The sequence below is a fragment of the Pezoporus flaviventris genome, unplaced genomic scaffold, assembly GCF_033815535.1.
Source record: "Pezoporus flaviventris isolate CSIRO_AGI_PZ_B2104156 unplaced genomic scaffold, CSIRO_AGI_Pfla_v1 ptg000015l, whole genome shotgun sequence".
NCBI lineage: Eukaryota > Metazoa > Chordata > Aves > Psittaciformes > Psittacidae > Pezoporus > Pezoporus flaviventris.
Window position 1 is genome coordinate 30,666,132 of NW_026892563.1, and position 14,864 is coordinate 30,680,995.

At 36.2% G+C, this 14,864-nt stretch overlaps 1 protein-coding gene across 3 annotated transcripts in view; it reads right to left on the reverse strand.

The window, feature by feature from the left end:
• CADM2 (cell adhesion molecule 2) overlaps nucleotides 1–14,864 on the reverse strand; it is a 628,684-nt gene that overhangs the window by 221,363 nt on the left and 392,457 nt on the right. For 2 of the 3 annotated variants that reach the window (XM_061453970.1, XM_061453968.1), the window contains exon 2: nucleotides 4,610–4,636. The exons of the other annotated variant lie outside the window; for it this stretch is intronic. In XM_061453970.1, coding sequence (XP_061309954.1) covers nucleotides 4,610–4,636 — 27 coding nt within the window. The remainder of the gene's footprint in view (nucleotides 1–4,609; nucleotides 4,637–14,864) is intronic. 3 annotated transcript variants of the gene reach the window in all.

The window sequence follows — 14,864 nt, forward strand, 5'->3', positions numbered from 1 at the left end:
GGTCAACACAATTTATCCTGGCTTGGCTTTCCATCAAAACAAATGGATGAATTAAACCTATTATTTACCAAGATAACAAATACTTATATAGAGCAATGCAATAAACTCTACCATATGCTGCAAGAAAAAAAAAAAATATAATCAAAGAGCTGATTGAATAAGAACATATCCATTGATGAAGATCTCTAGAAACAAATTGATTCCTAACTAAAGGACAACATGAGACAGTGCACAACTACGCAGAAAATAACAGAGTATATTTGTATAATATTCTTCACAGGATCCCTCATGACTTGAATTTCAAACAAGCTGATACCAATTTCACTGATATAATGAGAATAAACAAAATAAATCAAGTGAATAAAGTCCAGAGTGATCTTTGCCTCTTGGATAAGATGCATTTTGACAGTGTATCAACTGCTATGATGATTTTTATTAGAGACTGAAATGTATGCTTTAAGTACTGTTGTTAAAGTTAAATTTAATCTTATGTTTCTGAAGTAACATTAGTCTTCTGTTTTAAAAGCAAAGCAGAGACAAAATACCTCTGTATTTGTAGAAGAGATGACTGAAGAAAAAAACCAACCACATTTCCATGGAACTCAAAATTAAGGACAATTTCTTTGGGACACAGATGTAATACAAGTCAAGAAAAAGATGTGCCTCAAAAATCTCCTGGATAGCCAATGGGCTACAGAAAACAGTCCTGTTAATATCAAACTTGTGAGGCAAGTTAAATAGAATTAAAGGCATTTATAGTATTTAAAGTGCAGTATTAATTCAGAAAAAAGTTTGAAGGTATCCCTCATTAATAGGAAATCCCCTAGAGCCCAGGAAAGTACAGCTTTTATAACAGTTTTGGAGAGACAATATAGGTTTTGTATATATAGACTGAGTGGGTAATACAGTAGTATTTCGTTATGAGAAGCAGTGGGACTATGATAGGAATGTTATTTCTCCTTGAGAAAATTAAAAAAGAGCTTCACACATAGCTAGAATGGGGGAAAGGAGCCTGGCAGAAATACCTACCAATCCACCATGTTTTATGTAGATTGGACAGTATGAATCCTGCAATGTTAAGGCAGTTATATCTTCCCCTCTGCAAAAAGTCTCTCGTGGGACTTGTGACTCCTCTTGGGAATTTCATGATTTCTGATCTGTGGGCCTCAGAAGTCTTAGGAAAAGAAAGGAATTTTGCACGTCTCAACGTGAGAGATCTCTCTGGAGGACTTGCTTTCTCCTCCTGCAACAGCAGTTGGCATTTACAATCTTTTCTTTGAATAGGAGGTTGCCATATTCATCCACACCATTCCCAATGCCAGAAAAACTACCAGAAATTCCAATTTAAGTTTTGATGGGTTAGAAAGCCAAGTGTCTAACTGCATGAGGTTAGTGGGGCAGCTCTGGAAATAACTTATTAATAGCAGCTGACATGAAACGCACCATAGAGTATAGAAGAACTCCAGCCCTCAATTAATCACATTTGAATGAAGACACTCAGCCTCTCTCTTTCACCTGCTGACTGAAAATTGACACATCATTAGCAGCTCTGGCAAGAGCATTGAGCCTGGAAACCATTGCTAACTGTTGCCAGAAGATATCTGCAACAATATTGTCACCAAAACCTCAGGACAGCCCTTCTTAAGAGATCAAGAGGTCTTCAAACTAGTGCTTTTGATTGAGGAAATGCTCATTGGAGCATTGGAGGAAGAGCTCAAGTCAAACAAATCTCATCCTGTGTGTTAAGGAACAGGTCTTAAAATATTCTTTTACTGAAACACCTCTGGTCAGATAGCCAGATTTTTAGATGGCAATCTCTGGTTTCTGCTTCATCAAATTCAGTTCTACAAATAACAATTCTGATGTTTAATATTACCCCTTGCTCTTTCAAGTTCTTTTGAATTAGACTCCTTGGAAATGACCCAAGTGTTCTGTTCAGAACATGAGTGCCCTGTAGCATCATCTGCCTAAGACAGTCCAAAGCAAGATCCTTCCTTCTGTGCAGAAACAAAGTATTTACCCTTTCTGAAAGCCACCAAAATTTCTGATGCAATTTCTTCTAGGTAATTTAAAGCATAAAAAAGAAATAAACCCATGGTGAAACAAAGAACTTATAGCAATAATCTAACCTGGCGCTCTGGAATCTCTGACCCTTGAGGTACTTTGATTTGATTGGAAGGCTCTGAGCAACCAGATCTAAGTGGGCCTTGCACAGTGGTTAGGTCCTGCCGACCAGCAGACAAGATGACCTTGTAACCTAAACTGATCTCAAGTGCCACAAATTTAAGGTAACTAGAGTCCAGCAGTTGCTTTACACCACTTGACAGAAACAGCCTTCAACAAAGTCTGAGAAAATGCTTAAGGAAAGAGCATTGAATGCAGTTTTTGAGAAGAAGGGCTCTAATGTTTTGCTTACAGACAATCCCACAAGGATAGAGAGGGAAGTTAGAGACCAGCAGGAATTTTCTCATGCTAACAAAGAATGAACAACATTTCAAGACAGGTGGTCTGATAGAATGCCACCTACTGATGTGTTCTGGAAGCCCCAGAACTCGGGGCAGGCATGGGCGTCAACTTCACCTTGCTGAAAATGCAAGCACAAATTCCCAAATTTCAGAAAGCAGAGATAAAAATCCATAAAGAGGAGCACAGACATAAGAGTTCTGGATTTCAGGGAGGTAATTGCTGAAAGAGAAACTCCTCCTGCAACAAAGCATTCCCTTAGTTGTTAGCTGCCGTATTCCAATGCTGTATTAGGCAGCTGCTTGCCAGCTAAGTGTTATACTTCAAAAGGAGGAACAGATCCTTCTTTACTGCTTAGACAGTGGAATTTGAAAAGCATCAACTTCTTTATGTCTTCCACCACAGGAGATAACAAGATGGGCCTTATTCTTTTGGCAAAAGTCAGAACTATTGCAGGAGTGAATTCAGTGTGGATATTGGGTACCTCTGTCACAGGACTGTTCAGCACCAGAAGAAAAACTGATCAACTCTTGATAGCACTGTGCAATTTACTGAGCAAGAAAATTCCAAACATAGGTACAGGTATGAGTTTCCACAGCTACAGATTATGAGATTTTCTCTCATTACAGTGTCAACCCCTGTTTACTATATATAGTTTCACTTGTTTATTCAATATGCATGTGTACTTCTGAATTAAGGGTGTGCTAACGTTCACAGATGAGTGGGGCCTATGAGTAATTCCGACTCATTCTATAATTGCTGCGCCTCCAGGGCAGTTTCTGTTTGAATGGCAATATATGGGTACATGAAGTAATCACTGAATACTGATGAAATTGTGCTTATTTGTGCTTCCCTGGATGTATTAGCTTGGGTTTTTTGTTGATTATAAAGGTCCTAAACTCTTGACCATTGTCTCACTGCATCACAGCTGAATAAATAACAGTACAGAAAAGAGTAAAGCAAACTTCATAGCATGCATAGACAAATATGTGAATTCGACTTTATCCACTCCCCTTGTTCATCCAATGCATGCAAAGTTTCTGAGAAAAAGATCTTAAAAAAAGCCATGCAAGGGCTAAAAAGCCCCTAAGCCGTTTTTTAATTATTATTTGCATACACAAACATCATCAGCCAGCTGTTGTTTTTTGATGATTATTATTGTTCTACATCTTCAAGCTAGTCAATGTATATAGTTGAGCTTCACAAACTGAGCTTTAACTCCCGAATTACATGTAAAGAAGCATAAATATTTGCCTTAAAATCTGATGTTTAAATATCAAACAACTGAACTTTTTCTACCAGAAATGTTAGATAAGTTTGAATAAAATACATCTTTTCAGGATTTTCTATTAAAATATAAGTTCATATATATATATACACATACATATGCATATATATATATATATCTATAAGTAAAAATACACCCTTCAGGTTACATTTCCTGCATCACTGCTTTGTTGAAATTCAGGAAATGGTTTAAAGCACAACTGACCTTACATGATTAGTTCTGAATGGTTTACTTCTTTGTCACACTGATTTGTGACAATCACCTTGCTGCTCTGAAGTCGTAAACCTCTGCAGAGATTATAGCATGCCTTTATATATATATATATATATATATATATATAGGTATGCTGTCAGAAACAGTAATGATTATTTTTATACTACCATGAAAAGATGGGAAATACTTAGGAAACACTTATGTTCATTGTTCTCTGTTCAGATATTTATGACTATGTCTGGCGATAAAAAAATATAAATTACATTTACATATTTATGAGTATTTTTATGTAATACCTTCATTTCTATCAAAAGGCCATCAATACCCCTACGTTAATATAACACATCTCAGAAATCTAACTACAATGCACTCGGTTTTATCTTTTTCCCTAAAACCTTCCTGAATTGAAACAATGAACAAAATACAGTATGAGTAGTGATGATTGATAAACAATGAAAATAGTCTGCACTTAGGGACAATTACAAAAATCTTATAATAGATTATGGTATAATAGATCTTATCTATTATACCATAAGATCTAAAAATATCTTTCTCTGTTTAGAGAGGCAGAAAAAAAACTTGTGATGAAATATGTGGGCTGCAGAACCATGCAATGCAAATTGAAGAGTGCAGGCAGAAACTCACCTCTAGCTTTGCTCTTTGTAGCAGCCACTGGAAGCAAGGAAAAGATTGCACAAGAAGAGAACAAAGATAGATTAGACAGAAGTTTGAGCAAGTAAGAATACAGAGAAACTTTTATCACTATTGATTCAAAGCCTAAGAAACACAGTTTCTAGGATTATTTGGCCTATTTGAGACACTGCAGTACTATGAGATAGTTCAGATCTATGATACTGTCAGATGACCTGTGTTGAGAACTTAGAAAAATGTATCACAAAATTCACTCAAAAAGCATGGGAAGGAGTACAGAAAAATCATGGACCATTAATCACAAGGAGGGGAGAACACATTTATGAATTCTAAAGCTTACAGCACAATTTGCCAAAAGTACATTCTAAAGTTCCTAAATCTTATGTCATCCCTTGCTCCTATTTCTTGAAACATCATTTGCCTGCGAAGCTGATGTAAACAAACATTGGCTAAACTGCAGGTACTTGAATTATTTATAATCTATGTTACACAATCATTGGTTTTATTCATTGAAACTTCTATCATCAGATTGTTCTTGCACCATGCAAGCAAAAGGAGCAGAAAATACTTTTAACAGTGATCAGCGTTCAAACTCAAGAGAAAGAGGGGCAGACACTACAGTCTTCCTTCAGTCTCCTGGCACAACACAGTTTCATAGTGTTAGTTCTAAAGGCACAGTGGGGTCACAAAAATGACAATAGGAGCTCAAAAATTTCTGCTGACAACTGCTCTACTGCCAAAATCAACAGAACCATTATTTTCTGTTTTCTGAGGTTCATGGATAATGCTGCTGATATACAAGAAAAATCAGAAACCAAAATCAAAATGGAATCACTGTTAACTATAAATTACACAAAATATGCTAGCCACAACTCTTTAAGCTCTCAAATGCACTCTGAAAAGGCTTTCATTCAAGAGCAACTTCATGAAAAAAAACCACGAAAACAAAACCACCACCAACAAAAACAAACAAACAAACAAAAAACCCAAAAACCCAAACAACCAAACAAAAAAACTCAGAAAAACATGATTTCTCTTCTGCTGGCCCCTGTAAGGCAGAACTACATTAACAATTCAAAGGCAGCCTTACTGTGACCAAAAGACAGATAAAAACTAAAAGAAGACCAAATCCCCTTTGTCTTTTTGCTTTTCTTGTTCACATCTAAAAGTTCTAAGTTGGCTTTTTTCCTTCTCTTTTTCTCTCTTCCTCTCCCTGCCCCCTACCTCCCAATGTCTGATCAGGTGTCTCACCAGTCTTTACCAAGACAAGTAAAGAAATCATGGCAGTGAAGGCCAAGTTGCCATATATGAAGACAGTGCCAGAGAAAAAAAATCAACTTTTAACTTTACAAGTACATTTTACAATGTCAGTTCTCAAGGGTTTTTCCTTTTTATTTTTTTTTTTTAATAAAAATTCATTTCTTCACTGATCCCTCCCCTACTTCCAGATGCACCATCCTGCATTGCCACCATTCTCCTGGCAGTGAAAATAAACTAAAACAAATCAGTCCCACGATGTCTGAAATCAGCATTCCACGAAACAGCTCTGCTTTGCGGAGGCACAACAAATGCAGATGCTTCAGCAGAACTCCTTCCATAAGGCCATTTAACAAGACATATTCACCTGCAAAATAGCCAGTGAATCTTACATGCACTAAGAATTACTCTCGTAGTAAACAAAATTAATGGTGCCATTCTAATTTTATAATAAGTGAACAGTTTCTCCTTCATGCAAATACACGCTGATAATGAATGCACTGATTCATCAACCTGTTCAATTTTTTTTGCTTCCCCTCTTTTTCAGTCCTGAGAATTACATCTACATGAACCACAAGCCAGAATAACCACTTAAACTTAACAGAGGTCTGGAGGACCTGACATACATTAATTTAAAAGCAGTAGGAGACTTTATACTCACATTAATAATTCAGAACAAAAAGATCTATATACATGAAATATGGATATGAAAATTATATATGTACTTCAATAGCTCAGAATACATGTACATGCATATGTAATCTATGTGTCTGGGTACACATATACATGCATATTAATCTACATGCACGGTTACATATATACATGTATATTAAAAGAATCCAACCATTCTATGATTAGACAGCTTTATCTTGAAGCATGAGATAGAGAATTATTACCTATCATGTATCAGTAAATAAAGAAGACATATAAATAAGGTTGTACATTATAACTGAAAGTAGGACAGGTTACTAAGCTTGTTACACCAATTATACCGCTCTGCAAATCCACTAATAAAGGACTAGATGACAGTAACCTTCTTAAAAATGTCATGTTTGATACTTGTAAGTTCTTCCATTGGCAGCATGGTCCAATTACAAGTCAATTTTTAAAGTTCAAACTGCACAACAGCCAAATTAGCCGAAAATGGTCTTTCAAAACATAATTCTGCCTACTGAAGGGAACTGTTTCCATCAACAGCTCGTTGTTCTGATGGAGGGAAAATTCCCTCTTATTACCATCGAGTTCTTTTCCCAAATGTGAGAGAATTTTTCTCTCTTCTCTCTTACTTTCCTCATCATTGTGTACAGAGAAGACAATTTTCAACCTACATCCAGTAGGTTTGAAAATTTGTATCCACCTCCTCTTATTACTACATGAAAAGTCGTAGCAGGAGACAAGGATAGATAAATGTTTCAAATGAGAATCATCAAGCCTGAAATTCAGCAGAGGGAGGCTGATCTCTTGGTTAGAACCAGGTATGGGATAACTCATCTTTTTATGCCACCAAAGTCAGTGACAAAAGACCTGTGGGTTTCAACAAGCAACATAACTGTCAAAGGATCTCCATCTGCTTTACGTCTTCAGCAAGTCAGTTGAATGCTTTGCATTTCACATAACACATTCACTTTTTCCCCATTAGACTTCATTGCTTGCTGAGTAAAGAGACCACCTCTTCAAGGCAGCGAGTCTCCCACTTCTCAAAGTAGCATATCAGCAGGACACTGTTTTGAAATTTCTGTAGTACAACTATAATAGAACAGGACTGGCCAGTAATAATTTATAGCTTCAATGTAACCTAAAACCTGGAATTCACTGTATTTGGCTGGCATTTACTTTATGTGGCAAAATTAATAAGCCAATCAGGAAATGGAAAAAAAGAGAAGGCAGTAACCTCTGGTATATCCCCACGTTCAGGGATTTCTTTAAAAACCAGAACATATTTTCAATGCTGTATTTCTTTAGGTACTCTGCTTTGTCTTTTTTAGGAAGTTGATTTTTTATAGGGAGGTAATACTACAGAAAAGTGTGAACAGTGAATTCTACCTTTGCTGGAATTTAAGGAAGATTTTAAGGACCAGAAAAGAAAGACAAACAAAATGGGAAGAAAGACCATATCCTCAGAAGTCAGGCTTAAAGGCATGACAAAGCTACTACCTTTCTAGGTAAGACCAAGGGGAAAAACAAACAAACAAACCAACCAACAAACAAAACTCTTCTATTAATAGTTAGCTCTATCAAGATTAAACAATATTTTATTTTCTGAAGGCTCTTCTAGTCACAGCATATGCAAAACAAAAATGACTGGCTACTAGGGAAAGATCCAGGAGTGAGGGGATCGCAGGGCAGCAAGATGTTGAGGTCAGAGATGTCAAGAAGTCCACTCTGAAGGACCAGGAAAGGAAAGGAAAATGGTGCCAAGTTCTGAATCATGGCAGTTATTTTTCACAGAACTAACATTTTTAGGGCATTTTGAAATCAGAAATGTATTTCTGCTGTAGCTGTGCTGCTGAAACAATGTTTTTAAAAATCACTGCCAGAATGTAAAAAGGTGGATTCAAATTTTAAAACTTCTAACATACCCTTCCTCTCAAATATCAATAATGCATTGTACTTTATTTTTCTGTAATACATCTTTCTGACTTCTTGCTTTCTGTATGCCAACAATTGTTAAATTACGTTCTTTGATAAATGGTGGCTATAAGTTGTTCAATATTTTCTCCACACTCAGCTGTCTCAATGCTGTTCAATTTTGTGAACATTTTTAGACAGATTTGATTTAGCATTTATTTTATTTTTCTCTTATATGTGATTTATTATTCGATTTGTGCTTTTTTGTCTTTGGAAAAAAAACACATCCTTCCTATTACTTCAATAGCTCAATGAAAATAAAAAAGGGAGAAAGTATTTCTCCCAGATACTCAGATTACCCAACCTTTTATTTCAGAAAACGAGAAGAAAGAAAAAAGTGAAAGGTTTGAGGTCAGAGTCTTGTTCTCATTTCATCTATTACATATACTACGAATGCCGGTTGAGTTAAAAACAGTACAATATCTAACTGTTATAATGACTAAACAGCTCTTTTTAAGAAATAAAACAAGATGAAAGGCACACTCATAAAACACACTGAATTGATTTTCTCCTGAATACAGTAGCTTACAGTTCTGGCAAAACTGGAGGTCCTCTCATCTTCAATAAAAAATATAAGCTATCAGAAGTCTATAGGATGGACATACTTATTTGTCTGTAGTTTTATTCCAATCTTAAAACCTTTTGCGATCATGGAACACTAAAAATTATCAGAGAATAGGCCTACATTAAAAACCACCAAACTAAACAAAAAACTGACTGCATCTTCCCAAGACCCCAACAAAAAAAATACAGATTTCAAATTTCAGAAGAAAAGGATTTGTTTTTACACTATTTCAATTTAGAATTTTCTTTTTAGGTTGATGATAAATGCATTTTATTTTTTAATTCATTTGGATAAACAGATGGATTATCACTAGTCATTTAGGTCACCTAAATACCAGCTCTGATTCTCTGACTGGAAAAGCTCCTCTCTGTGACAGAAGGCTTAGCAGGATCATTTTCTCCAGAGAATAATGCAAACTATTAGGCTCTCAGAGACTAAGAGACCCATTCACCAGTGTGTGCTGTAATGTAGCATGCTTCACCGCCTCCTTTTCAACAACAGCATTTCCAAAGGCACTGAAGGAGAGAGAAACCACCATCACCTGAAATTCTTGGTGGGATTTTGACTTTCTGCGTTCAGGAATACATTGCTGCCTAGTCCTGAAGAGTGGTCAACAATGACAGAGAAACATGGGACGTTAGGAGTTCTTTTAGATCAGGATACATTTAAAAAAAACTATAAATAACAACACCTCATGGTTAAATCCAGTTACTTCTGATTTTGTCCTCTCACTTGATTGCCTATATTGACATGCCTTTACATTTTATAGTACATATTCTTCCTTATACAAAAGTTCTGCACACTCTTTCATGCAGATTTCTAAAATACCAGTTAGTGATATTTGCAGATGCAATCAGAATGCACATACTGCTAGATAAGTCTTCCTCTATTTATATAGCCATTAAAGATCTGTGCACTTATGCCTATGTAATTATATGGAATTCAAACATGTAACCATCTATTATTTATTCTATCTTTGCATCATTCTATCCACAACACAAGTTTGTAAGATGACATCAGGTAATTTCCTTCAGAAAGAGATACATTTTGCTTACTAAACTCATTGATAAACCTTTGAAAATACAAGAACCTTTTTGGTTCTGACAATTTAATAAGTTTTTTTCCCCTCAGGGTTTAAGAGAAAAAGTACAAGTGAACTGGTATGCAAAAATGTACGGGAGTTTGCAGTGACAAAAGAAAAAATAAACCATTTTATTGCAACTATACCATTAAATGTGTATAAAATATAATACTTACTGGATATATGCTATATACTAGGGAGTATGGATGCATATAGTGTTTTACAATCATTTTTCCTCTTAGAACATCAGATGCATTCTTGAACGTGCAAGGCAAAACGGGACACAAATACAAATTTGGAAGGGTTATGAAGTGGTCAACTACTTTATTCCCTGGGTTTGATGCAGCAGGAATTATGTTTTGACCTTTCGCCTAACATATTGTTGTAACCTTGGGTGACAGGGACTCCAAAAGCACTCTCTTTACTCTAAAAGGTAGCCTGGTTTAGTGCACACCTGTCCTCTAAATGGCAAATTGTTTTCTTAACATATAACCTAAGCATCATATGTAGGAGACTAATCCAATTACTTAACCCTTATCATACCTTCCATGAATATAAATGGCAACAGAATACATGTGCCTTCAATTAACATTTTGCAGTCTTGAAGACTTATTAATTCTCTTCTTTGCCTAAACAATCACCTCCTTCCACTTTCTTAAGGTATGTTTTCCAAATTCCTCTTTATTGTCCTTCCTTTCTTCCCCTGGATTTTCAACAATTTATAGGCAATCAGGCAAGATACCCAGCTGAAGTGGCACTAGTGCAAAGTGGAATAATTATTACTGCAGCCTTTCACCTGTCTTTTTGTCTGTGCACTCCAAAATAGCACTTGGCTCTAATAGAACATCACCACATTGTGTTCAAGCCCACAATGATCCCTTTCTTCTCCTCTTCGTATTGGAGTACACCCACCTATTGGCCATTTTACTTACACATATTTATTTTATCCTTTTTCAATATAGGGCTTCCCCCTTCTCTTTAAAAGACTCTTTTGCTTTAAAGTTACTTCCCCCATTTATTGAGGTTATCTTGAATAATAACACACCCCTCCAATTCCATTAATATATACTATTTTGACTCTCAATCCATAAAGTACAAATCTGTCTTGAAGCTACCCATTGTACTGCATTCTTTATATCTGCTATTCTACTAGAAGAATATAATTATTCTTGACAGCAGTAGCAGACATTCAAATCCAAGGTTAAAAAGGTCATAACGCCTTGATTTTCTATATTCAGCCCACAGTTACCACAAAAATCCCCAAACCATAAATAAGCAACCCGTTGTTAAGCAATACCAAAACTAATCCATATGTCTGATGTCCTTTCTACACACTAGAAAATCTGTAGAGAAGCCAGATATAAATGACATAAACTAATGTGCAGACCCAACTGGCAACACACTACTATATACTGCACCACCTAAGAAACCTACAAACTGACCATACATCCTGAGCAGTAATATTCAACTCTTCTGATACTGATATTCAACTCTGCTGACACTTCATTTAGTATCAACAGCTGCTGTGCTCTGTGAGAAAAAAAACAATGCTTAGAGAAGCCGCTTTTAAAACAGACTTTTCTGTATAGGATGCATCAACTCAAGAAACTCTATTAAATTTCACCTGGTGAAACTTTGAAAGGCAATGAGATGAAGTAGCACAGGTTACAACTTTGTACAACAACCTCCACACACACACACATTGCGCTAGACTTCAATGTCAGGTAATGACAGAATATTTTATGGTGTTTGGAATCTTTTCTTTCCAACCCAATAGAATATGGATTTGTAAAATAGTAATTACTGAACCTAGATAATGAAAAGCAATTCATATACTGAAATGGAAAAGTTAAAATGACTGTAAGCATCTTTCAAACTTCCTAATATATTGCTAAACACATTAAATATTTTAAAACTGCAACTAGATTATTACATGAAATTACTTTATTATGAGATACTAATCACAAAATATTGAAGAACATACAACTCCATATTCTTTCTGAAAAGTAGACTATAAATATAGTAATTTTGTTCTCGATACTCATTATAACTGTGTCCTGGGTTCAGCAGTAGCAGTCATTTTTCTCCTTCTTGGTAGCTGGTGCAGTTCTGTGTTTTGACTTTCGGCCTGGGAACAGAGCTGATAACAATGATGTTTTGGTTTGGCCAAGGACTTTGTGAGCCTCATGCTCTGCCAGGGAGGAGGGGAAGCCAGGAGGAAGCAGAGACAGGACACCTGACCCAAACTGACCAAAGAGGTATTCCATACCACAGCACGTCATGCCCAGGAGGTAACTGAGAGTTACCCGGAAGGGCTGGGACTGCGGGGTTGGAGGAGGTATCGGTCAGAGCTTGGTCGGGCTGAGGGGGGTGAGTCACCCGGCTGGCTGGTGGTGAGGTGTTGTATTCTCTTCCCTTGTTATTTCCTTTATCATTGTTATTATTGGTGGTAGCAGTAGTGATCTGTGTTATACCTTAGTTACTAAACTGTTCTTATCTCAACCTGTGGGAGTTGCATTCTTTTCGATTCTCCTCTCCATCCCTCTGGGAGTAGGGGGAGGGAAAGAAGGGGGGGAGTGAGTGAACGAGTTACCTGACTGGGTTTAAACCATGACAACTGGCATGACGGAGATCAGCAGAAGCCTATTATAATCTAAACATCACTAGAGTTCAGGATTCCAGCTGCAGCAGATTCACATTAGCAGCTGGAAATACATAACAGTGTATTACTGTATAGTGAAACTAGAAGACGAGTATAATCATGCCTTAAAGGCTCTTCTTAAAGGCATCCAGATAAGATGATTTGCCTGTCCCAAAGTGCCAACTTTATGCATACTATAACGTAGTTGGACATGTAACTTTTACAAGTGATGCAAGTTGCAGGTAAGGAATTTCACCATAAGCTGCGTTTCCATATAACATCATATAAATTCCACTTGCAAATAAATAATATACTTTATGAACAACTGTGACTAAATCTTTCACATTTCATTTTATCAAGGTAAGAGAATGTTTTAAGATCTATAAGGACAACTCCAAAGTAGTAGTATGAACACCTCCATGAGGCTGTAGTGTGGTTACTTCACGCAGAGATACAATACTCAGTTTGCTCTCAGATCTTTTACAGTTATTTCAAAATGTAAACCAAATATTTGAAAAGCTTTGATATTCATTTAGCATGCCAGACAAATTTTCAGAATTGTTCATCATGCAAAACATGTACACTCATACTCATCCAGTTTCTGTGTTTTATGTCAGGTCTCCCAAAAGAATAGAAAGGAAAAGATTCTAGTTGCATACACCTAGTAAACGGCTTAGGCACAAACTGGGTGTCATCATGTAACTTAAGCACAAGCAGCTGTAAGCAATGAGTTTTGTTTCTTCTCACGTCTACAGATCAATGCATACAGAACACCTGAAACCTTGCCTTGCTCATTTTGCTCAGCCCCAGAACCACCTGTGACACACACGTCTGCTGTCAGTTGTTTGGGTTTGTTTGGTTTTGGTTTAAATGTATATGATATTCTATGTTATTACAAATAGATATTTTCTGAATCTACTATGCTTATATACATTATTTCCCACTCATAGTCCACAGCTCTGATAACCCAGAAAGCATTAAGAGCTCTTGTATTTGGAAATAAGGCCTTATACAAAAGCATGAAATCAGAAACATTGTAATCAAGAGAAAGGAGTTATGTAGGCAGACAAACAGCTACAGTTCTCCTCCTCTTACCTCTCCATACAAGTAATTCATCTAGTATAAATCCTAAGAAGGTTTTGAGAAGGCAACTGGCTTTTATTGCATGGTTACTTTCCCAATAATTAATTATTTTTTTTTAAGTATCACAGCCCATAGGATCTCTGTATAAAAGGTGTTACACATTCATTTCTGAAGAGTAATGACACATTTCTCAGCTATTTTTCATCAAAGCAAATTAAAAACCTTTAAACTTATCTATAATCAGAGTATAACAAGATAATTCACCTCTTTATGATAAAAGTGGTGAAGATGTAATACCAAATGAACTATGATATTTTGTTATGACCCCTAAAGAACAAACCAAAACTTATGTCAAAGTAGTCCTAACCACGCTCAAATGACAGTTTCAAATACGTACTTGGTCAATTGTTCTCAGAAAGAAGGTAGGAAGACACATGGTTTTCCATATGAATTACTTATTGCATCTGCACCCAGCCTTGAGGATGGGTGTCGTTAACGTAAATCTTCCAACTTGATCATCTTGCTGTTAGTGAAGTAAGATGAGAAAAGAATTCCTGCCTTTTGTTTTTTTTCTACCAGGTCAGGAAACATGGGTAAACTATAAGAAACAAAACCTAACTAACAGTGCATACCATAGAGACAAATATTTGAACTCTGGGTAATTTACAATCTGCTATTCATAACCATACAGATAATAAGGCCAACAACTGTCTTCTTTATATCTGGCTTTATAAGACAGGACTCTACTTCAGTGCTGAAAATCGGTAAGACTCATTACCAGTCCATTTTGTCAGCCAGTATCCCTAACTAATGCTGCTGAGGTGAAAAATTGTCTTAAGAGGCAAGACTTACTCAGCAAGACTTTATTTTCATAGCTTCAGTGAGACATGTAAATGAGAAATCATTTTTATAGGGATGCACTGTATAGAGATAGATTTCATCTTTACTATAGAGCTTTCTGACCTCACACCATCTTTCATTGCATGTTTGAATT